This window comes from Furipterus horrens, unplaced genomic scaffold, assembly GCF_987537825.1.
Source record: "Furipterus horrens unplaced genomic scaffold, mFurHor1.1.pri manual_scaffold_9, whole genome shotgun sequence".
NCBI classification, from domain to species: domain Eukaryota; kingdom Metazoa; phylum Chordata; class Mammalia; order Chiroptera; family Furipteridae; genus Furipterus; species Furipterus horrens.
This window is the reverse complement of record NW_028327179.1, coordinates 37,617,431-37,642,779: the sequence shown is the minus strand read 5'-3', so window position 1 is coordinate 37,642,779 and position 25,349 is coordinate 37,617,431. Positions and strand designations below refer to the sequence as shown.

General features: G+C 38.6%; 1 protein-coding gene across 1 annotated transcript in view; it reads right to left on the bottom strand.

The window, feature by feature from the left end:
* Window positions 1–25,349, bottom strand: part of ABCB4 (ATP binding cassette subfamily B member 4) — a 76,746-nt gene that overhangs the window by 29,117 nt on the left and 22,280 nt on the right. The window contains exons 11-17 of the mRNA XM_090287271.1: window positions 25,156–25,266; window positions 23,577–23,702; window positions 20,539–20,742; window positions 20,001–20,171; window positions 7,901–8,062; window positions 3,659–3,835; window positions 787–933 (exon numbers count right to left, since the gene is read on the bottom strand). Of these exons, the coding sequence (XP_090143397.1) occupies window positions 787–933; window positions 3,659–3,835; window positions 7,901–8,062; window positions 20,001–20,171; window positions 20,539–20,742; window positions 23,577–23,702; window positions 25,156–25,266 (1,098 nt within the window). The remainder of the gene's footprint in view (window positions 1–786; window positions 934–3,658; window positions 3,836–7,900; window positions 8,063–20,000; window positions 20,172–20,538; window positions 20,743–23,576; window positions 23,703–25,155; window positions 25,267–25,349) is intronic.

The window sequence follows — 25,349 nt, the reverse complement described above, 5'->3', positions numbered from 1 at the left end:
AATAATTCATCTTTAATAAAAAAGTCTCTCCAGAAATTTTAGTGATTGACTAAGCTTATGCAATATACATATTGGGTTTTATGGAGCCTTAGATATTTCTGACAACTTCCTGTAAATATCCTCTCAATGAATTTAACAAGAGGATAGTATGAGTTTCCCTTCTTAGTCTCAGACTCCCCATGCCTTGGAAGGACTTCTAAAATAATGATGTGGTGGCTATCCCTTTTTGAATACTTACTAAGAGGCAGAAACTCTTAAATGCTTTTCATATAGTTACCTATATAATCTCTTTTTATCCTCACCTATCCTGTGCAGTCAGTTTATTTTATGGATGAAGAAGCTGAGGTACAGAGAAGGACAACATCTTGCCCAAGTTTGCACAGCTGTTAGGTGGTGAGGCTGCTCTGTGCCCAGAGCCCCTTATGCGCTGTGCCTTGATCTCTTCCCTCCCGCGTCTGCTCCCTGCCGACCAGTGAGACGAGTACCTCCTCTACACACAGGGTGGAGGCCATCGCCGGACACAGTGTGATCCAGGTGAAGAGAGCTCATTAGTACTACTCCTTCATGGATTTTACAGTTTATAATTTCATTTGCATTATAACTTGGAATGGTCCATGCTTTTTTTTTGGCCTCACATTTTTCCTCAAAAGGGAATTAAAAAGTTCAGCTTAGTTTAATGTGAGGCTGCTTTAATCCACAATGGACCCATTGGTTAGGTTGGCGTGAGAACTGATTTAATGATGAAGTGCTTTAATTCAAGTTATTAAGCGATGTTTTCAAACTTACCGCCATTATCTCTGAGAATATGACTGAAAATGCTGGCTGAAGCGCTCCATTGGCAATGGCACATAGTGTTCCCACCACGAAGTAGGGCCATTCTGTTTTATTCAGCTTCAGGATCTTCAGAAAGGATACGGGTGGCACCATTTCATCCTAGAATACATCAGGATAGACAGGTGATAACACAACAGCTACCAGGGTTTGTAGATATAGAAAAGACATGGCAGCCCCCCAAGGTACTTGCAGACTAGGTGCAGAGAATGACCACCTACAGCAAACTATGTACTCGAGAGTAGGACAATATATTGTAAATGTTGACAATGCTCACTGATGACGCAGCATAAGCTGAGTATGAGTTGTTCACCCAAGAAGTAATCTTCATGGTGTGATCAGTCCATTTCTATTACAGCCTCAGCACAGTGAGCAGCAGCAGGGTCTGGGCACAAAATGCCCTAGAATTCAAATCCCAGCTCAACTCATGGGTGATGTTGGGGTCAAATGAGAGAATAGCCGTGAAGAGATGGATAAATGTCCATACAATGTCGGATATCACCATGAACCTGAGAACATGGGCCTGGTCTTCCCCCAATCTAGAACCCTGCCCAGTGCTGCCTTTTCTGTGACATGTCTCTTCTCTCACCACTGTTCCCTGTGCAGACTTATCTTCTCATGGCTTAGCTTGTTTTTGTTTGTCATTGTTTGCATGTCTCCTTTTCTAATATGTGAACTTTTTAAAGGTGAAGACAACATCTTCATATCTCCCAAAACTAGCCCCATGCCTGGTACATACCAGATTCTCAGTAAATGTTGAACTCAATGTCTAGTCAAGCATGAAGTATTCAGGTCACATATAAAGGAGAATATTCTGACTATACAGGCAGTTTAACATTAAACTAGATACAAAAGCTGCCTATGGAATCCCATAGCTTATGGCCATTTAAATAGGTCATGTCTGTGTCTCTGTGAAACAGAGAACATAGGAGTAGGTTCTACGCAGTCCTCTTTTTTCAAACCACCCATTTTCTCATTTTAGTGTTTTGTTTTTCTCCCCAGTTAACATTATCTTTAAATCCTTGTCTCCGGCCTGCTAAAAGAGTCATTTTCTCAGGCAGCTATTCAACACAAACAGGTCTGCTCAGGTCCCTCAAATCAGCCTTAATTTCTCCCTCCTCTTGGACACAGTGATTATCCTACTATGACGGTGCTTGTGAAAATCCTGTTGACTGTGGCAGTTTGCCTCCCTTCTGTGCATTTCTCCAAGAGAGGGCTTGTCTAGAATACCAGGTGCTAAAGACTTAGCAGCAGGGCTCTCAAGATGAAAAACTGAAAGGGAATACTTCCATAGCCAAAAAGGGGAAACTGTTTATTTATCTTACTTGTGATAATTCAGCTCCACAAAAGTACAACTGTTATTCTTCTTTCTATAAATACCCCAAGATTAAGACCTCTAGAGAGCCCTTGTAATTTCTGTAGTAAATAATATTGCAGGCAGGGAAAACCAGATGCAGTGAACTCTCGGTAGGCTTGGTTTCTTCAAGCCAACACAGCACAACAAATAGACTCATCCTTTATCAACAAATAACATCAAAATGTATTCTCAAACCATTCCTTGAAATAAGAAAATAACCTTTTTTAAGAATGGATTCCCTTGCTATTATAAAAGTTCCTGTTAATTCGAATTAATAAAATCCCAAGTCTTTAGGTTAGAAATATTAAAGAATGCACAATTTTGTTATCCCTGGCTCCCGTTTTCCTTAATAAGAGAAACCCAATCTAATTCAGGATGGCAATGCACACAGCAGAATGATTCCATTTTCTACCCTCCCTTGAAGTTAGGTATGGCCATAAGTTACTACCAATGACATGTAAGTAAAAGTATTGTGTGGAACTTCTAGAAAACCTGTTTCTTCCTGCTGACTGGAACATGGATGTGATGGCTAAAGTTTCAGGAGTATTTTATATCATTGAAGATGGAAGCCACATGCCAGGATAAGAAAGATAAAGATGAAAGGAGCCTAAATCTGGTAACTGTGGAGATGCCATTCTAGCCCTGGGTTTCTCACCCCTAACATTTTTCCTTTAATCCTCACCTAAGGACATTCTTTAATTTAGAGAGAGAGGAAGGGAGAGAAGAAGGAAGACAGAGAGGGAAACATTGATGTGAGAAAGAAGCATCAATCAGCTGCCTTCCACACACATGCAGACCAAGGATCAAACCCATAACCTAGGTATGTGCCCCTACAATGCTTCTGCCATGGGATGATGCTCCAACCCACTGAACCACACAGCCAGGGCATCAGATTTCTTTCCAATGTGAAAAATTAATAACTCTTAATTTGCTTAAACTGGTGTTATTCTGGGTTACCTACTATAGGTAATCACATGTGATCCTACCTAATAGAGTATGCAACTATCAGCACCCTTTACTTTAGTCTTACAGCCATACTTCATTTTATTGTACTTCATAGATGTTGTGTTTTTTCTACAAATTGAAGGCAAGCCCCTGCCCCACACACCCAGCCAAAAGATTACTACCCACTTTATTGCAGTGGTCTGGAACAAAACCTGCAATATCTCAGAGGTATGCCTGTACAGTATTTATCTCTGTATCTCAAAGACAAATGGGAGAGCTAATTTTAATTTTAAGCATTTAAGTTCAGAGGCTAAGTTTTTGGATGTATTTTGTCCCATTGGAAACTCACTTTTGATAGGAATTGATTTCAATTCATTGTCAAATACATTTAACATCTGAAGTTTCCTTTTTTTCTAGAAGAGCAAGGCTCACAGTAAGAATCATCTGTGCCTGCAATATACTTGCAAGGCTAAGAATTTCAACAGGAAAACTACACAACAAAAAATTTAAGTGAAAACAACTTACAAATTCATTGGTTTCCGCCTCAAGGCTACTCTGATACCTTCGTGAATTCCTAAGGCTTTTTTGAGTAGAATTCCTAAATATGCGAGATTTCCAGCCATTTGGGGCCATACCCGTGGCAGCCTTTCCATCATTTAGTTCAACTTCAAGTTTGTCTGGCTGGACCTGGTTTCCTGATGTCTGAAAGAAGAACAAAATGTTAAATTGTGTGTGTGCACATGTGTGTGTGTGTGTTCAGACCTATGTAACCTCCAAGTTTAGAACCATAAAGCCATTTTCAATATTACATGTGTCAAGATTGTTAGGTTTCATAACAGCATCACAATAAAGATTAGCTGGAAAACTGTAGAGAAGTGTATCAACACATGAAAATTAAAAAAGTTAAAAAGGACAGAAAGGTCAAATTCATTTTGATCAATGTGAAAATAGAGTATAAAAGTATCTTCTAAGAACTACAAGGCAAATTTCTCATCATCCAGCAGGCATATAGGAATTTCCCCAATGTGTAAGAATCCAGAGGACAAGGCACAGCCACCAGGAAAGGGAAGAACAATAAAGAGAAACACTACCAAGGGCTCACTTAAAGCTACAGACAAGGAAATGCTGGTCTCACGAGGCAATTAAACTGCTCTCCTTGACTGGCTGAGTGCCCTCAGCTTTCTTCCTCCCAGTCCCACTCAGAATCACACCTCACCCCAGGTGACCCAGCCTGCAAGCTCAATCTCATTGCAGGCTTTGGGCTTAATTCTCTCCTTAAAGGAGCAGGGAAGGGTAGTGTAAGGACCTCTATCTAGCCTAAGGCCAGGTGAGAGAATATCAAGCCAACCTTGCTAGAGTCTAACTTTGAGTCCAGTACCCTGTTTGCTTCCTTTGTGTCCGAGTACACATCTTAATGGTTTGTCCAGGACCTCAGTCCCTGTGGTACTGACTTGTTCTTGCTCCTCCTCTCAGGTTCTGTCCCCAACCCAATCCAATGGCTAGTGTCTTACTGCACTACAGTAACCTGTCTATCTTGATCTCTGCATATTATCTGATCCTAGCTTTCCGCTTGTGTTTTCAACACCTAACAGAATATTGCCTATGTGCCTTGAACCACATTACAAATTATGCCCCGCTTGGTGGACTTCCTTACTTATTTATAACTGGAACTGTTTTATACCATCTCCCAACCAAACTCAATCTAGACTCAAGATTTAGTCTTGTAACTGATCCTTGCATCCTCACTTCCACCCACTCCCGCACTACTATCAGATTCATTTTTCTAAAGGGTAGCTCTGCTCAAATCGTACCATAGCTCAAAAATCTTCCTCGGCTGTCCACCACATATTCAAGCCTGGCTCCCCCCAAATTTAGTTCACAGTAATTCACACTGGACCATCTCTCATGAATGCCTCTCCTTATCTTTTCCTTCTTTTGTAATCTTGTTCACACTATCAGGGATAGTTCTTTCAATAAGCCCATTCTGATTCCAGCCTTCTCCTGTGATCAAGTGAACTATCCCCCCATAATATTTTTTTCTGTGCCTTGCCTAAAGCCCTCATTTAGTGGGTGCTGAAGTCATTGAGCTACAAAGCCAAGATGGCCCTTTCACCAGGTGATAAAAAGTATATTTAAAACCAATACCCCTCATTTCTTACCCCCAAATATACCTCAGCTGGCTCCAATATTTAATTGTAAAAAGTAAAACAATAATGTTGAAAAAAATATGGGTGAATATCCTTTTCAAGGACAACCCAAGAGCCTGAAGACATGGAAGAAAAAATATGTTAATTACATACAGTTTAAAAACGTTTTTATGGCAGGCAAACAAACAAAGTGAAATTGAAAGAAGTAGGAAAAATGTTTTTTATATGCATGGGAGAAAAGCATATTTCCTTTTTTATGCAAGGTGTTCTTATAAAACAAGAGTAATATTCTAAACAACCAAACCACAACAGTACTACAAAAAAAGGTTTTTTCACAGAGGAGAAAATACAAATGGCCAATGAACATGTGAAAACATGCTCAATCTCATAAATAATTGAGGGAATATGGAGTTACTATTTAGCTCTATTAGGCTACCAAGATGAAAAATAACACCAAATAGCCATCAGCAGAAATTTGGGTTATGGGGGACTTCCAAATTTCTAAGATACTCATGTTTGAATTTTTTCAAATACTTAGATTTTAAGAAATAAGAATGCCTTACATTTATAATCTGAAAAAAATTAAGGTACAGTTAAAAGAAACAACTAAGGACCAACAGCCTAGCTAATGGAAAAGCAGTGACCATTCTGCTTAGGAACAAAACCAAGACAAGGATGTTTTAACACTAGGTTGGTCTTAGGAGTTTGAGGAGCTTTAGTGGGAGCATTTAGTAAACCCTTGGGCTCACTGCGGCTCTTTCCTCCATCTCTCCAACAGCACCAACAAGTAAAAGGTAAGGCAAATCCATATCAGTAGTGTGAAAGGTGTGGATATCAAGGCAGAAAAGTTCAAAGGATCTAAGAATCACAGAATACCAGAGCTGGTGGGAACATCAGCAGTGATCTCCACGTAGGCTCTGCTCACTGATAAGTGAGGGCTCCGAAACCCAAGGACTCGCCCAAGCCACTGCTTAGTTGGTGGCAGGCCATTCCAATTACACCAGGCTACTATTTGGTCTTTAATCATACTTTTCCTAGGAAAGAAAGCTTAGGGAATAGAATATAGAAATGTCAGAGCTGTCCTGTCCCCTCAGCAGTCTCCCAGCCTGAGTTCTGGTGGGAGTGGAAGGTCATTCTTTCAGGGACATGGAAGTAGGCTAGCCTGGGGAGAAAGTGGTTACCTGATTGGAGGACCCAACGGCAATTAGCAAACACACCATGATTAATCCCCTTGTGCTGGAGAACATTCTCTGGCAAAATGAAGCAAGCGTAATAAAACTTCCTATCATTTCACTTGATATTTTCACTTAGGGAATTTGTAAATTTCAATAAATAGCATTTCTTGTGCATCTATTTTGTGTCAGGTGCTTCTTTTTAAAGGGTAAATAACAGCCTTACTGAGACATAATTCACATACCATAAAATTCACCACTTTAAAGTATGAGTGTGTGTGTGTGTGTGTTTAGTATATTCAGGTGCTTATTTCTTCATCTTAAAACAATGTAGCATAGTAGGTTTAGTATTTCTAATGTAGAAACTGAGGCTCAAAGAAGTTAAGTTACTTGTCAGAAAATGAAGCAAATTTTTGACTTCATTTTTTTTGATCCACATCCTCCAAGAGCAATATTTAAAATAGAACAATACTGGGAACAAACCAAACATTCAGCTTTAGAGAAATGACTAAGCAATTAGTTACACATTAATGTAATGGACTGCTAAGTACCCATTAAATAGATAGTATTTGGATGATGTATATCTGAAATGTTAAGGAAAAGGAGCAAAAAAATACATGTACATACTAGTCACAGTTATATCAAAGCCAATGAATATACTTTTACAAATACAAGAATCATGTTTATAGGATAAAATACTTTTAGGGTCTTTATTTTGAAAAGTTGCTCAAGTGAGAAAGCACAATAAAATGTCTTGTTCAATAAGACAAACCGATAATTACCAATATCATCTGTTCTAGGAATTAGAGTGAATAATATTTTTTAACAAAAACAAACTGCAGGTATACCTTGTTCTCATCACACTTCACTTTATTGTGCTCCACAGGTGGTGCAGTTTTTACAAATTGAAGGCAAGACCCTCCACCAGCAAAAAAGATTGTCATCACTTCATCGTGATACTAGCTCTAAGTCAGTGGTCTGGAACCAAACCCTCAATATCTCTGGGGTATGCCTGTATTCCCAGAGATATGACTCTTGCTATTGGTTTTATTAGGATCACGTGGGAAACATTTAAAAATCATATAAGAACCTCCCCCAGTCACTAGAGATCCTGGCATTGCCCTCTTACTCCTACCACCACTTTGAGCATCCCTAATCTTATGATGGAAAGGACCTGTTATTGAACATGTTCCCCAGGAAATTAAGAATCTGTGCCCTATGGAATAAGTTCAAAATGTTTTGGGCATTTTCCCTTTATGTTCCTTCTCTTGCCTTTCTTTCAGGACTGTTTCACTTATTTTGAATTGAAGTCTCAAATGTATACTTTTAGGTACCTTCCTGAATACTATTTTTTCCTCAGTATGGCATTAGCTGTGTGATATTTTAATCATGCAAAGAACATTATATCAAGGAGCAAACAGCAGAAACACTTCCTGGGAAGCAGATACCTGCATGTTAACAAGCTTGAAGTACAGCCCCTCCTTCTTCATCAGCTCGCTGTGGCTTCCTTGCTCCATGATGACTCCATCCTCAAACCCGGCGATGACGTCTGCATTGCGGATTGTAGACAATCGGTGTGCGATCACAATGGTGGTCCGACCTTCTCTGGCCTGAAGGAGGAAAGGACAAACATGTAGGGCAGCAGGTTTACAATGTCCACACACTATCAATGAACATGTGCAATTAAAATTAAGCACTTGGTTGACATCTCTGCAGTTGATGAGACAGTGTGATTAGGGCAGAAAGGCATCATTCATCTATAAAAGGTCAAAGTGAGACTTGAGCCCTGGGTCAGACAAAGAGGTCAATCCCTTCAGTATTAGGATGGGTAACTCCAGAGGCAAGAGTAGTGTCATCTTTACTCAAGAAACAGGAGAAGAAAGTTTGACCCTTCTCAAGTGTGGTCATACTTGCCCAAGGAGCCCTAGTTCTGTTCTATGGCATATCAGAGATGTCAGCAGAGACATGTTAGGGGAGGTGGCACATACAGCCTTCTCCAGAGCACTTCTGTAGTTTCTTTTGAAGTGTGTAATTTTACCTGTAATTCTGATGGACTGTATGCAGGCAGCTTAGGCAAAAATGTACCTTGGAGTCTGAACAGTTCAAAAATATGGTTCAAAGTCCATCTGAATCACAATCTCTGAAATGGGGCTAGTAACTTTGATTTTTAATAAGTGCCCCGAGTGATTTTTTTTTTTTTAATACAGGCTAAAATCTACAAATTACCCTTCTAAATAGTTCAGTGAACTGGTGTGTTGACTTGGTGGGTTTATTCATGGGCATTTAAACCCTGGAAAATGCTCATCAAATTATTTATGCTATGTCATTAATAATGGTGACTCTTCTTGATGTTCACTAGGCTAATCGTTTCTTTTTTTCCTATAGGATTTATTTTATTTTCAATGAGGCTTTTTGTTTGTTTTGCTTAATCCCTTCACCTTTTTTACCCAGCCTCCCAAACCCCTCCCCTCTGACAGCTGTAGTCTGCTATCAGTCAGTTTCTATTTTGCTATCTGATTTTGTTCATTACATTCCACATATAAGTGAAATCATATGGTATTTTTCTTTCTCTGACAGGCTTCTTTCACTTAGTATAATGCTTTCCGGGTCCACCCATGCTGTTGCAAAGGAAAATATTTCCTTCTTTCTTACAGCCAAGTAGCACTCCATTGTGCCAATGTACCACAGCCCTTTTACCCACTCATCTACTGATGGGCACTTGGGCTGCTTCCACATCTTGGCTATTGTAAACAACACTGCAGTGACCACAGGGGTGTACATATTCTTTTGAATCAGTGTTTTGGGATTCTTCGGATATATTTCCAGAAGTGGAATATCTGGGTCATAAGGCAGTTCCATTTTTAACTTTTTGAGGTAACTCTGTACTGCTTTCCACAGTGGCTGCACCAGTCTGCATTCCCACCAACAGTGCAGTAGGGTTCCCGTTTCTCCACATCCTTACCAGCACTTGTTGTTTGCTGATTTATTGATGATGGCCATTCTGACAGACATGACTACTTCTACTCTGAGGCAATAAAACCTGGTTAGGTTGGTCAATAGACTATAGCCTAATTCAGCTAGGTAGTTAAAAACAAATGAAAAACAAGAGGCTAGATTCATAAGAGGCAAAAAAGTGGGAATAATCCAAACATTTATCAATTGACCAAAGGGTAAACAAAATGTATATATCCATACAATGGGATATTATTGAACCATAAGAAGGATTGATACTCTGATGCATATTTCAATGCGGATGACATTGAAAACATGATGCCAAGTGAAAAAAGCCAGTCAAAAAGACCACAAAGTGCATGATTCCATTTGCATGAAATGTCCAGAATAGGCAAATCTCAAAATAGATTAGTGGTTGCCAGGGGCTGGAGTAAGAGTGGAATGGCGAGTGGCTGCTCATGGATGCAAGGTTTCCTTTTGGGATGATAAAAATGTTTTGCAATTAGATAGTGGTGGGTTTCAAAATCTTGTGACTATACTAAAAACCAATGAATTGTACATATTAAGAGGGTGAACTTCATGGTATATGAATTATATCTCAAATTTTTAAAAAAGGGCAGCCATAAAAATTCTGAAAAATTTTGATGAGAGGGGAATATCTCTACATTAAAACATAAAATGCTACAGCAATTAAAATAGTAAAATCCAGGGGAAGCTATCACATGAATAGGCAATTTGATTAATAGAACAAAATAGGGTCCAGAAATAGATATAAAACAATTAATAATTAGTATGTGATAAATATGGCATTATCTATCAGTAGGGAAAAGATAGATTATATAATAAATGGTACTGAACCAATTGTGTGGCCACCTGGAAAAAAAATAATGGGATTTTTCTACTTCAGTCCTTGGTCTAATGGTGATGAATAAATTTCTACCAGTGGATATGCTCTCATTATGATAATAAGTTGACGCTATATCAATACAAAAACACAAACACAACACAACAAATCCAGAGAGATTGGAATCAGATTTGTGAGCGACTGACTGGTGTGCAGAAGAAACAAAGTATATATTTGTGAATTTAAGTTAGAAACTGTCACTCTAGACCAAAAAATTTTGGCCAGAGTATAGATTTGACACAAAGAGATTTTTCCATGACCTCCTAGACACCCCAGTGATGACAAGACATTGGCAAATAAACACCCTAGATTCAAAGACACCAACTATTAAGAAATTTGGAATTGATACTAGTTTGGGATGTGCAGGGATGAAAGGCAAGCCCAAACAAAGAGAGTACTAACACATTAGCCCTTCTGAAATTTCTGGGGGAAAAAAGCACAAAATGAAACCTTTTGGAATCATTTCTTAAAATCACTGTGGAGGCTTCTGGTCCTTTTCTTACCCCTCCTGTATGGTAACACTGTGAGTAAGAGAATGCATGTAGGTATGAAACTTTGTGGTTATTGATTTACTTTAAAATAGCAAAATATCAAATCTGCTCTTGTATTATTTAAAACCTTATATTAAAAAATATATTTTTTTGACAAATAGTTGCTATCTAATAAGTCAAAAGCTAATATGGTAATTAATTTTTTTTTAACTGCAATTATCTCAATGAGTTGGACCATGGTAATTGTATTTAGGCTTCTCTATGTGCAAGGCACTAGATTAAGTGCTATAAAGATACAAATATGAACTATTTATTAATTTTGCCTCTTAAAGAGTTTGTTCTTTCTGGGAGAAAGAAGGCATATAAATAAATAGCTAACTACAGTAAGTTGGTACCACATGAGAGGCACTGATTGATACATATAAAGGATCCACAAAAGGAAAATACTGTTTTTCCAGGATAGGTAATCAGGGAGAGATAACAATAGATATAACAGTGATATATCCATATGCTTCAGAGGAAAGATAATAAATTGCAAAATTCAACTTTCCAATGTTAAAAGAAATTGGTTTGTAACTTAAAATGACTGGCCAATTTTGACTCACTATAATCATTGTGGGGAATGCAGTAATAAGGATTTCCCTTTCAAAGATATGGTTTATTGCCTGTAAAATATGTCAGTTTAATTATTCTGCAAAGTATGGAGACAGTTAGGTACATTATCAACTATTCATAGCAACTATGATAGATTAAACATGGCCTCGAACACTTTGCAGTTACTCTCATCCAAAGGGACAGTCTATTTCCCTGCCTCCTCAAATCTGAGCAGGCCTTGTGACTTGTTTTGGCCATAGAAGAATGTGCTTGTTTAATTTCTGAAGCCGAGGCTTCATGAGGCCTTATAGCTTGTGTGTTTGCCATCTTTGAAAGCTACCTTGAAACCACAGTGAATGGGAGCTTGTCTGGTCTACTGGAGGATGGGAAGTGTCATGCAGGAGAACCTAGCTGCTTCAGGCAACAGCCATCATCCACAGGGCACCTGAGTGAGGCCGTCTTGAACATTCCAGCCCAGCTGACCCTGAGTTGAAAGTGGCTGCTTTAGTGCAACTAGAAAAAAACCAGCAGAGGAACCATACCAGTCAACCCACTAAATTTTGACTTAAAGAAACAGATATGATAATTGGTGATTACGTTGGGATGCTACTGGAACAAAAATCTAAAACATGTAACATTGGTTTTGTGATTGAGATCTAAGTGGTAGGCAGTGGCTGAAGGGAGGTGATGATACTGTCAGCGGAGACTGGAAGAAAAGCAAGATAAAAGGGCTTCTACGACTTTTAAGTAAGGATTTTCTCACAGCAGTTACACCATCGTCTCTCGAGACGGACGGCTGCCGACGACGAGTTAATATGCATTCCAAAAATAGAGACAGGCTTGTCTTGAAAAAAAAATATGGGTGTAGCTTTAGGGGCTTCAGTAAACCACAGTCATATTCTAAGCAAACTGAGTCTTTAAAACGGTCCATCAGCTTGGACTGAAGGAGAATGAGAAAATTAAAACTATAAACAGGCTTCTGGGTCCCAAATTTCTATGGGCAGAAAGCATGCCGAGAAAACTACTCAGCTGCAGGTGCAAGCCAGTTCTTTTAGAAAAAAACGTCTCAGAAGGAGGATCCAAGAGTACAGAGGAAGGAGCCCTCAAGCCAAGCAGAACAATGGACTAGGGAACCCACTATTAGGGCACAGAATTGTGCCTTAATCAAGGAACATCCCCCTTCCCTGGAGAAGTAGGATAATTGAAAAAATATATCTGAATGCATTTCAGAATTACTATGTACTACTAACTGCTATACGCTTCCCGTTTTTCTCCTTTTTGAAAAGGAGTGTCTGTTATGATTATCCTGTCCCTGAATCACCATTATATGTTGTGTGTATGTGTGGATTATAACTTGTCTCTTTAGTCTATAGGTCTCTGGATCAAAATGAGCTTAACATGAAAAACCTCATCCTTATCTGGACTACATACAGATCTTCAGAAACTAAACTTCTAAGCCTGATGTCATAACTTTGAGCCTGATGTCAAAATGTATGAAAATTTTTAAGGTCGTGGAAAGAGGTCAATTTATTTTGCATGTGGGAGAAAAATGTAATTAAGTGTGGAAGAGGGTATGCTATGGGAGATTAAATATGGTCACAGAATCTTTATAGTTCACCCATTAAGAGGTGGAATCTATTTCCTTCCTCCTTTAATCTGGGCTAGCCCTGTTACTTGCTGTGACCAAAAGAATGTAATTAAGTGATATGGTGTGAGTTCTGGAGTCTAAGCCTCTACATGTCTTATAGCTTTGGGGCTATTGGCCTGAGACTTCTATATAAGAAAACTAGGTTAGCCTATTGTTTAAGTATGAGCATGAGAAGCCACATGAGATGACAAGCCAACAACCAGAATGGGAGTGAGGCCATCCTGGACCATTTTCTCAACCCTCCAGGAAAATGCAGCCATATACTCCAGTGAAAACAGCAGATCCACCCAGCCAATCCACAGAATTACTAGTTTATGCCTGAACTTGGAATGGTTTGTTATGCAGCAATAGGTAACCAATTTAGTAATCAATGAGGTTAATAATAATCATGGTAATGGTAATCAACATAATTATAGCAGCTAACGATATCAAAGGTTTCCTGTGTGCAAGGCAGTATTTAATCTTTTCAATTATCCCATGACATTATTTATCTCCCCTCCCCAATTACTTCTGTAGTATCTCAGAGTTAGAGAGGTTCTTTAATTTGCTCAAGGTCATGGTGCCAGAAGAGAATAAAGCCAGGACTCCAACCTCAGCCTAAGACCAGCCTGTGCTCTTAACTACCACTCCAAGCTGATAATGGCTTTTCTTGGGGATTTTAAAAAATTATGAGTGATTCATCAGCTATTTAAAAAGTTTATATATAAAAGGTTATTGACTGAGGAGTGGCTATAATCTTATACAACATGAATTGTTAAAATTGAGTGATGTAACTTGTCCAAATATGAATCAAAACCTGCAAGGCTACATGCAGGATCCATATAATAAAAAACATCATCTCTAATAATTCCATTTTTTAGCACAGCAAGGGATAATATATTGAATATTTGTATCCTACAAAGTATTAGCACCTAGGTCCTAGGGTTGAATGGGACTATTTTTCCCATAAATATCTATTTTATCCTACTGACTTTATGCTAAAAAGTCTATGCCCACACATGATTGCCCATTTATATGCTTTAACTTAAAAGTAACTGTTTATGCATTTTTTTATGATTTCTTGCTTTAAGTCTCTTCTAATTAAAAAAATACCATTCTCCTATATATATTTTTGTTCCTTAATATCAAGACTTTATGTACATGAAAGCAATATAATTCAATGCAAGAATTTTTGAGGGATAATTATCGCCTCATTAATTATCATTAAATTATATTCTATAAGTCAAAATATTAATCTGATAAACTAGGAAGCATTGATTAACTATAGTTTACAGCACAAAAGGCAGTTGGGTTTACTTTGAATTCAGGAATAGATTTTCCTGAGAAAATAAGGTTCATACACCTTGTCTCTAAAATTGTAGGAGGGATTTCTGGTCAAGACGGAGGTGTAGATAAACATGCCTTACCTCCACGAGAACTACAGCAAAAAATACAACTATACTAGAAAACAAATATCACCCTGAATTGGCAGAAACTTGAGCTGTGTGGAAGTCTGACAACCAAGAATCTAAAGGAGCCAAATTCATCTGGATGGATAGAAGGGGCAGAGATGTGGATTGGCATGGAGAGGTGCAGAGAGGTGGAGAGGCGAGGAGAGGTGCAGAGATGGGAATGGGTGGTCCCACGTCCAAGTGAGGTGAATAAAAACTGGGAGGGATACCTCAGGAATGAGGGATCCCAGCCCCAGTATAGACCATCCAGCTCAGGGTTCCAGTGCCAGGATGAAAAGTCCCCTTAACTTCTGACTGTGAAAACCAGTGTCGGGGTAGGGGGCGAGGGGGGTGGTGGCAGAAGAAACTGTGGGAGTCTCAAGAGACTCCTCTTAAAGGGCCCGCAATGAACTTAGGACTCATGCAGACTCACTCCCTCTGGAATTCAGTACCAGGGAAACAACTGAAAGGTCACCAGTGGCATAAGAGGAGAAAGTGAAGTGTGAATGTTGGGAGAGAGCTTCCTTCTAAGAAAAGCTCCAGAGGCCAGACAATAGCATTGTCCCCTCTACAAGCAACCCCCTGCCCCCACCCAGAGCAACAAAGCGGTGAATGGGTTTCCCCACCCTGACAATTACCTAAGGCTCTGCCCCATACAACTTAACAGGTGTACTTTTCTACAATAGGCCACACTACTAACACAGGGAGTCAAAGCAGCTCTACCTAATACACAGAAACAAACACAGGGAGGCTATCAAAATGAGGAGACAAAGAAACATGGCCCAAAGGAAGAATAGAACAAATCTCCAGAAAAAGAACTAAATAAAATATAAATAAGCAACCTATAACAAGCACAGTTCAAAGCACTGGTTATCAGGGTGCTCTAGGAACTCAGTGGGTACTTTAACAGCATAAAAAAGACCCAGGCAGAAATGAAGGTTGCATTAAGTGAAATAAAGAAAAATCTACAGGGAACCAACAGTGGAGGAGATGAAGCTGAGGATTATATCAACAATTTGAAACATAAGGAAGGAAAAAGCATTCAATCAGAACAGCAGAGAGAAAAAAAAAATCAGGAAAACAAGGCTATGCCAAGGAACCTGTGGGACATTTTTAAACATACCAACATCCGAATCATAGGGGTGCCAGAGGAAGAAGAGGAAGAGCAAAAAGTTGAAAACTTATTTGACAAAATGATGGAAGAAAACTTCCCTAATTTGGTGAAGGAAATAGACATACATGTCCAGGAGGCACAGAGAGTCCCAAGCATGTTGGACTCAAAGAGGACCACACCAAAACACATCATAATTAAAATGCCAAAAGTTAAAGATAAAGAGAGAATCATAAAAGCAGTAAAAGAAAGCAGAGTTACCCACAAAGGATTTCTCAGAAGACTGTCAGCTGATTTCTCAAAAGAAACTTTGCAGGCAAGAAGGGACTGGCAAGAAGTATTCAATGTGATGAAAAGCAAGGACCCACAACCAAGATTACTCTATCCAGCAAAGTTATCATTTAGAACTGAAGGGCAAATAAAGTACTTCCCAGACAAGGCAAAACTAAAGGAGTTCATTATCACCAAGCCATTATTATATGAAATGCTAAAGGGAATTATATGAGAAAAAGAAGAAGATCAAAATGATGAACATTAAAATGACAATAAATTCACAACTATCAATAATCTAACCCAAATAACAAACTAAGCAAACAAACAGAACAGGAACAGAATCATAGATATGGAGATCATTCCAAGGGTTATCAGTTGGCGGGCGGGGGGGGGGGGGTAGGAGGGGTGGGGGTGGGGGGGATGGGAGGAAAGATACAGGAATTCGTCGTCGTTGGCAGCCATCCGTCTCAAGAGACGATGGTGTAGCTTCTTAAGAGTCTATCTGCACCGCCGAGAATGGCTGTGCAGTCCAACTTGGGAGTGACACGGTATCTGTCTCCTCCCGTGTTGAATCGACATCTTGTGATGACGCTGGAGTGTCCTCTCCAGTGAAGCTGAAGCTACAGAGCCTGGGCAGGGTGATATGGAGGGTCTGCTGTTGCCCATGCAGCAGACCCCCCCTCTCTTCGCAGCTGAAGGGTCCAAGGGAAAGATGGAGTCAATACAGCTTGGCTTCAGGTGCGCCGCAGGAGTTGCCGGTGTTGACTACAACGTCGAACCGCCTTAGGGACTCCGGCTCCGGATTTTCGTTCGGGGTTTACTCCCTTAGCCTTTCCCCTGAAGAGGTATGCCGCAAGGCAGCGGAGGTTTTTTTTTTGGAGTCAGAGTTTTCCTTCTCTGATACAGGGATTACAAACCACAAATTGGTAGGTACAAAATAGACAGGGGGATGTCAAGAACAGTATAGGTAATGGAGTAGCCAAACAACTTATATGTATGACCCATGACATGAACTAATGTGGGGGTATTGCTGGAAGGAATGGGGGTACCAGGTGGAGGGGAGCAGAGGGGAAAAATTGGACAACTGTAATAGCATAATCAACAAAATATATTTTAAAAAATAAAATAAGGACTTCCAGCCAAGATGAAGGCCTAGACAGACATGTTGCTTCTCCCTCCACAACTGAGAAGGAATACAACTACCTCAAAACTAGAGACAACCAGAAGTTCCAGAAAATCGAGCTGCATGGGAAATCCAGCAAACAAAGATATAAAAAAGAAATCCTCATCCAGACAGGTAGGAGGGGCGGAGCCAGGGTGGAGAGGATGTGGTGTGGTGGTGGTAGTGGCAGCGGTGGCGGCAACGACGGCAGCGGCAGGCCGGCAGAAAGTACAATCACATGTTTTAAAAAGTCAGGAGGAACACCTGGGGAGTGCTACCTGCACTGAACCAGACTGCACAGCTCATGGTTCCAGTGCTGGGAAAAATAAAGCCTCATTGCTTCTGACTGCGCAAACCAGTGAGGGTTGGGGTGGAGGAAGTAACTGCTGGTCTCTCAACAGAGTCTGCTTGTTTAAAGGGCCCCCATGGTCCTAGAATGTACACAGACCCACCCATTCTGGGAACCACAGCCAGGGCAACAGTTAGAGAGGCGCCAGTCCCACTCAGAAGTGGGAAAAGTGCATGGAAAGGGGGTGAGTGCTGAGCAAGCGGCATTGTTCCCTCTCGGACCCCTCTCCCACATAAAGCGCCACAGCATGGTGAAACAGGTCGCCCTGTACTGACAAATACCTAAGACTCCACTCATTGCAATGTAACAAGTATGACAGCTCTACCTAAGACACAGAGGCAAACAAACACAGGACCTGTCAAGTTGAGGAGACAGAGAAGAATGACCCAAACGAGGAAATAAATCAAGGTTCCAGTGGGAGAACTAAGCGATGAGGAGATAGCTGACCTAACAGATGCAGAGTTCAAAACACTGGTGACAAAGATGCTCACAGGCTTGACAGATATGCTTGAGTACGGCGAACGCATAAGGGAAGAAGTGAAGGCTATGCTAAGTGAAACAAAGCAAAATCCACACAAAACCAATGGTGAAGGGAAGAAAACTGTGGGTCAGATCAATGATTTGGAACACAGGAAGAAAAAAACAGTCAACCAGTGCAGAATGAGGAAGCAAGAATTGAAAAAAAAAGGGAAGAAGCTTAGGAACCTCTGGGACAACTTGAAACGTGCCAACATCCAAATCATACGGGTGCCAGAAGGAGAAGAGGAAGAGCAAGAAATTGAAAGCTTATAATGAAGGAAGACTTCCCAAATTTGGTGAAGGAAATCGACATACAAGTCCAGGAAGCACAGAGAGTCCCAAATAAGCTAGATCCAAAGAAGCCCACACCAAGACACATGATAATTAAAATGCCAAAGGTTCAAGCTAAAGAGAGAATCTTAAAAGCAGCAAGAGAAAAGAAGAGAGTTATCTACAAAGGGTGTCTATAAGATTATCAGCTGACTTCTCAAAAGAAACTTTGCAGGCAAGAAGGGACTGGCAAGAAGTATTCAATGTGATGAAAAGCAAGGACCCACAACCAAAATCACTCTATCCAGCAAAGTTATCATTTAGAATGGAAGGGCAGATAAAGTGCTTCCCAGACAAGGTAAAGCTAAAGGAGTTCATCATCACCAAGCCATTATTATATGAAATGTTAAAAGGGACTTATTAAGAAAAAGAAGATCAAACATATGAACATCAAAACAAATTCACACCTATCAACAACTGAATCTAAAAAATAAAAACAAAATCCAACTAAGCAAACCAGAATAGGAACAGAATTATAGTTATGGGGATCATTTGGAGGGTTATCAGCTGGGAGGGGGAAGGGGGAGAAATGGGGAAATGGTGCAGGGATTAAGAAGCATAATTGGTTGGTACAAAATAGACAGTGGGAAGTTAAGAATAATATAGGAAAGGGTGAAGTCAAAGAACTTATATGCACAACCCATGGACATGAACTAAGGGGTGTGAGATTGCTGGAGGGAATGGGAGTACTAGGCGGAGGGGAGCAAAGTGAAAAAAATTGGGACTACTGTAAGAACATAATGAATTAAATATACTTAAACATTTTTTTAATAAAAATAAATAAAATAAAATTGTAGGAAGTAATCTGGATAAAACCTGTTAAATTATTTGAATATTTTATCTCTGAACTATCTCAAATCAAATATATTTATGATATTTATGTGTTTAAAATTTATTTATATAGTGTCATCTGACTCTGGTTTTTACACTGTGTTGTTACTACAGATGACATGAGCACTGATGCCCAAAGTGTCCTAAGATAATGTTCGTTTTTTTATTAATCCTCATCAAAGAACATGTTTCCATCAACTTAGAGAGAGAGGGGGGGGGGGAGAGAGAGAGAGAGAGAGAGAGAGAGAGAGAGAGATCAGTTGATTGCCTCCTGCGTGGCACCCCAATCAGGGATCAAACCCACAACCTATGTATGAGTCTTGACCAGGAATTGAACTGTCAACCTTTTGGTGCATGGAAAAATGCTTCAACCAACTGAGCCATGCAGCCAGGGCCTAAGATAATGTTCTTCTTGTGAAGTTTCAGCTTAAAGATGATAGTGAAAGGTTTAGAATATCTGAGCCAGGCACATGAGCTCATTATCCTTAAAATGTGTTGCTTATTTTTATATGATTAGACAAACACAAGTTGTACTTTATTTCCAGAAAATCATCCATTCACCTTTGTGAATAAAGATGATGTTACTACCTACAAAATGAGGCACGTATTTTGACTGTTATGCAGCGAGACCCATGTCTAGGTAACCAGATATTTTTTTGTAGATTTTTACACAACTACTTTGGAGCAAAGCAATGGCCTATCTGCAAGGAAAAAACGAAGATGAGTGACTCATGCATAGCCCTGGCTTTCAGTTCATTTCACCTGAGTGAAAGCAAACCAGTTAATGAAACATCCACCTCTCTGCAATATGACCTGACAGAAAGGTGAAATCAATAAAGCCCAACGAGAGAGCTTCATTTGCTCTCATGTTTTCAACCTGGACTCACAAAGCATTAGCAAGAATTTCACTAAGTTTCAATTTGCCGGTCCTTCAGGTGTTTAGTGTCTACTGACCTTATCCAGGGCCGCCTGTACCTCAGCTTCACTTTCAGTGTCCAAGGCCGACGTGGCCTCGTCCAGCAGGAGGATCTTGGGGTTGCGAACCAGGGCGCGCGCGATGGCGATCCTCTGTTTCTGTCCGCCACTCAGCTGCGCCCCTCTCTCTCCGACCAGGGTGTCAAATTTCTACAGCACAGAAAACATGGAGGAGCTGTTAAAGGTATTTTAAATAGAAAAGGCTATGGGGTCTAGAAATTCATGAAGGCAATGTGAAGCTTCATTTCGAGTATTGCAATGAGCCATAAATTATAATAAAATAAATGAATATTGAATCCTAAAAAAACGACTAATACATTCTCTGTATAAAATTTTATATGATTTATATACCAGGCCACCGTCCTTAAACCTCCAACTGAATAATTCAAGGGACTTACCTAGAAAAGTTGGACAACATTGTATCACAAACATTATTAGTTTAAGCTTTGAAGAAAGAACTTGGTCACATGAGAGGAAACTCTACTTTTGAGAGTAACTACATTAACATAATCTTTACCTGTGGTAATTTCATGATAAACTCATAGGCGTTGGCTTCCTTGACAGCTTTCTTTATCTCATCCATGGTGACATTTCCACGACCATAACGAATATTTTCAGCAATTGTAGTAGAAAACAGCACCGGCTCCTGACTCACTACTCCAATTATTTCCCTCAGATACCTTACATTAAAGGTCCTAATATCCCGCCCATCGATGTTAATCTGAAAAACAAAAATATTTTCATTAAATATTTCAAACCATCTGATATCTAAAGCATCAAGGCTCTTTCTTTTTTTTTAATTAAGATTTTATTTATTCATCTTTAGAGAGAGGGGAAGGGACGAGAAAGGGAGAGAAACATCAATATTTGGTTGCCCTCGCATGATCCCAACTGGGGACCCGGACCACAACCCAGGCATGTGCCCTGACCAGGAATCGAACTGGTGATCCTCTGGTTCACAGGCTGGCACTCAATCCACTGAGCCACACGAGCCAGGGCAAGCTCTTTTATTTGTTATGAAAAAAGTCTTAGATAATATTCAACTTACTTCAGTGGTTAGAAATGATCATTGGAAATAAAGAACAATGTGCAAGAATAAAAATAAAAGTATATGCTCTCTTTTGATATTTATCACCTTACATATATAGTTTTTCCATGGGTGGATGATTCTCCTTAATCAACTTGGTTTATATATTTTTGACATATTATTATTTTTGATCACCATTATTATTTTTGAATTAAAATGCCCACTTTCCTACTTAGCCTACATACTATTTTAATGGCATTATTATGCTTTACTTTATGTATGTAATGCACCATAATTTACTTTAGCAATCGCCGCCTTCTGGATATTTGGTTTCCTTCAAGGAACATGGAAGGACAATCATTGTAGAAGTAGAGAATTACCCGGCTGGTTTATTTTTTCTTCTTTAGTAACAAGTGCTTATCTTTACAAGTAGTAGTGTATGTTGGGCATTTATTATTTGCTGAATAAAGGTTGAATAAACAATCCTCTAAAAAGATTTTAATAATTTATAATATCAGCAGGAATATATATTTGTTTCATTATAATTTACTAGCTCTGGGTTTTATCATTTTAATCTGCTTTTTTCTAATTAACAGGTATGAGGTGGTAGTTTATATTTGTTTACATTTGTATATATTTATACATGAGGATGATCATTTCTTGAAATTTTTACAGATCTGTATTTATTATAGAAAGATTTGTATGTTCACATCCTATTTTAGATTCTTATTGAAATTGACCTTTGAACAATGTGGGGGTTAGGGGAACGGATAACCCATGCAGTTGAAAATCTACCTGTAACTTTTGACTCCCCAAAACCTTATATACTAATAGCCTACCAGTGACCAGAAACCTTACCCATTACATAAACAACTGATTAACACCTATTTTGTATGTTATGTGTGTTATATACTTTATCCTTATAATAAAGTAAGTTAGAGAAAATAAATTGTTATGAGGAAAATTATAAGGAAGAGAAAATACATTTACCGTGTTTATTGAAAATTATCTTCATCAAAATGGACCTCCATAGTTCAGACCTTGTTGTTCAAAGGTCAACTGTAATTTCTCAAATATTAAATATAATAGTTTTTCCATATATATCATAAATCAATTTTTCCAATTCATTGCTTTCCTTTATTATAGTTTTACTGATTTATATTGGAGAGGGGTTTAAAGAAAAATAAAATTAATTGACTATATGGCTGGGTATTTCTTCTACAGTTTCAGTAGTAGAGAATTGTTATATCATGACATGAACTGTGAACATCTCTGATTTACTGAATTTCTGAAGACTTTTTTTCCTACTGACATATTTATTTTCTAACAATATGTGTAATACTCCTGGAATAATTTCAAAAATAATATATTTTCAAGTGCTTATCCTCAATGGTTAGTATTTTGCTAGGTTCTTTTTTAAAAATAAAGAAAAATGTTTACATTTGAATCAACTTAGTTTGCTTTAGTAAATGAGAATGGGCATATGTTCTTCCTTAGTAATATCAGATATTTCCAGGAATGTTTATTAATTTTATTAAATAAATAAATACTTTGTGTTCTAGAAAACTTTGTATTAATTCCTATAATCTCTGATGTATCTCAATGCCTTTTTAATATATTTTTTGTAACTTGCAATTTTCTGTTTCCATAATAATATACTTTCATAGCACATAAACCCAATGTACTAAAGTTGATAAAATTGAGAAAATTTTAATATATACACTGTGGACTAATATTAAATTAGTGTTAAATTACTAATTTTGATAATTGTTTTGTGGTTATTTAAGAGAATGTTCTTCTTCTTATAAAATGTATTCTGAAGTATGTAGGAGTTAAGGGGCATGATGTCCTTACCTTACTTTCAAAGGTTCAGGAAAAAAAATGTGTATGTGTATATATGTGTGTCTGTGTTTTACATACACACATGCAAAGAGAGAGAGGACCCTAAAGCAAATGAGTCAAAATGTAAACAATTAGTAAATATGGGTGAAGGGTATAGTGAGTTCCCTACTTGCAGCTTTTCTGTAAGTTTGAATCTATAACACAATTTTTAAGAGGCAAGGAAAAAAATATATCCTAATCTATTACTGTCCCCCATGTTTCCAAAATTTCTTAAGAGAATCTCCTACTTTCCCCTTCAGATAGTTGAACATTTAAGAAAACTCAGATGTCTTTGATGAATTTCATTAGTGTCCTAAGATATTTTGTAGTCCTGATTACCAAATGTCAACAACTACAATATAAAATATTTCAGGCCAAATCCAATAATTCCTTAAAAATAATTTCCTCAGTGGTTGGATGATGGTTTCTGCTGATTTTGTGGGTTATGGAGAGCTTAGCTAGAATAGAAAGGCATGTTGTCTAGTTAAAGCAGCCCAAAGGTTTGGATGCATTATCCAGATACATAGCAATTCCATAGCCCTTTTACCAAAATGCATTCACATGCAAATTTGTTACTAAAAAGCAATTTCAATGGGCTAATTGGTACACAGATTCCCACTGTGGAGGACTAGGTTCTTTCCACTTACCGTACCCTCATCAGGGTCATAGAGCCTCTGCATCAGCTGGACTGTGGTGCTTTTCCCACAGCCACTGTTCCCAACCAGAGCCACCGTCTGCCCACTCTGAACCTTCAGGTTGAGGCCCTTCAAGATCTGTGAGGAAAAGGCAGAAAAAGAACACAATCCACAACAAAATCCTAAAAGGGGAGTCATTTGATTCTATTTCAAATGTGAAAAACAACCAAATAGGCCCCGCCCCCACAGGCCCTGTGTGGCTGCAGAGGTGTGCCACCACTGCCACCCAGGCCACCCACTCCCGCAAATGTGGCGCCATGAGCAGCATAGAGCCTGTGGGCTGTGGCCCTGGGGCCAGAGGGGCCACTATCAGGAGGCAGGCCCCAATCAACTCTCAGTGAGTGACATGAATAGATGACAACAGAAAGTGGTATCAGTATAGTCGGAATCAACGATTTTGGACAGGAAGCACTGGGAGATGTTTACTGTAGTCTGCCTGAAGTTGGGACAAAACTGAACAAACAAGATAGGTCTGGTGCTTTGGAAAGTGTGGAAGCTGCTAGTGAACACTATTCTTCTCCACCAGAAGTAACTGAAATTAATCAAGGTCTTGCAGAAAATCCAGGACATGTCAACAAAACTTTTATGAAGGTGATTGGCTGATCAAGATGCCACTGAATAACCCTACAGAACTAGACAAACTAATGTGTGAAGAAACATATGGGAACTACGCAAAATCTACTGAGGATTGCAAATGGATCACCCCCTCCCTCCAAATAAAGTAGTATGAAACAACTTAATCTAGCATAGTTGTCTTAAATAAGTGGTGGATAGAAGATTTAAAATAGCAGCTTTTAGTAATACCAATGGAAAAAGAAACTATTCACAATGCTACTGGAAGAAAATAACCCTTAACTTTCTAACAATTGCAGGTAAGCACAATATGCACCTTTTCCCAACACCCTATGATTTTTAGGCTAGGCTATAGTTATAATATTCAGAATTCCTGAAATTATCTGTGATAAAATTTAGCTATAGAAATTATATAATTCAAAGATAACATTGTTATCATAAGCCTTATATAATACAGTGTGAGGCAAATGTAGATTTACAGTTGTTTGTATGAAAAATAATATAAAAATTAATACATAATAATACAAGAATAAACTCTGTTTTGCATACTCATAACTGTAAACTTACTTTTGCCACACTGTGTATTATAACTTGCTTATATCTGTCTCTGGATTTGGGCCCAAATACTTAATGATCTTTCCATTGGAAATAACTGGCAGTGCAGAAAAGTTTCTGTTAGTTGTTATAGTGCCAGATGATGAACATACTATCTTAAATTTGCAATATACTGCATTTGCTGGTGCTATTTTTATATGTCAAAGCAACAGCCTTCCAGGAAAACAAGGAACAATTTAATAATAAAACTTTCAACTTCTTCATTAAAAACACTATCAAATAATGGAATATAATCCCCAAAGAGAAAACACATAAAAATCAGAATATTAGAGTCTTCAGGTTATTTAAGATGATTAAACAATCAGTCTGTGTTGGGAATTCCTATAAATATTATTTACAGTACCTTGACATTAGCTCGAGCTGGATAAGAAAAATGAACATCATTGAACTCCAAATTTCCTTTGATGTTGTCTGGTTTGTGTCCTCTCTCTGAAAAACTGTCAATTTTAGGATTCTAAATAAAACAAAATTCAATGACTATTCTATAACAGAATAAACAATTGCATTTTTTAAGGAATTGGGTTTAGCAAATCCCAA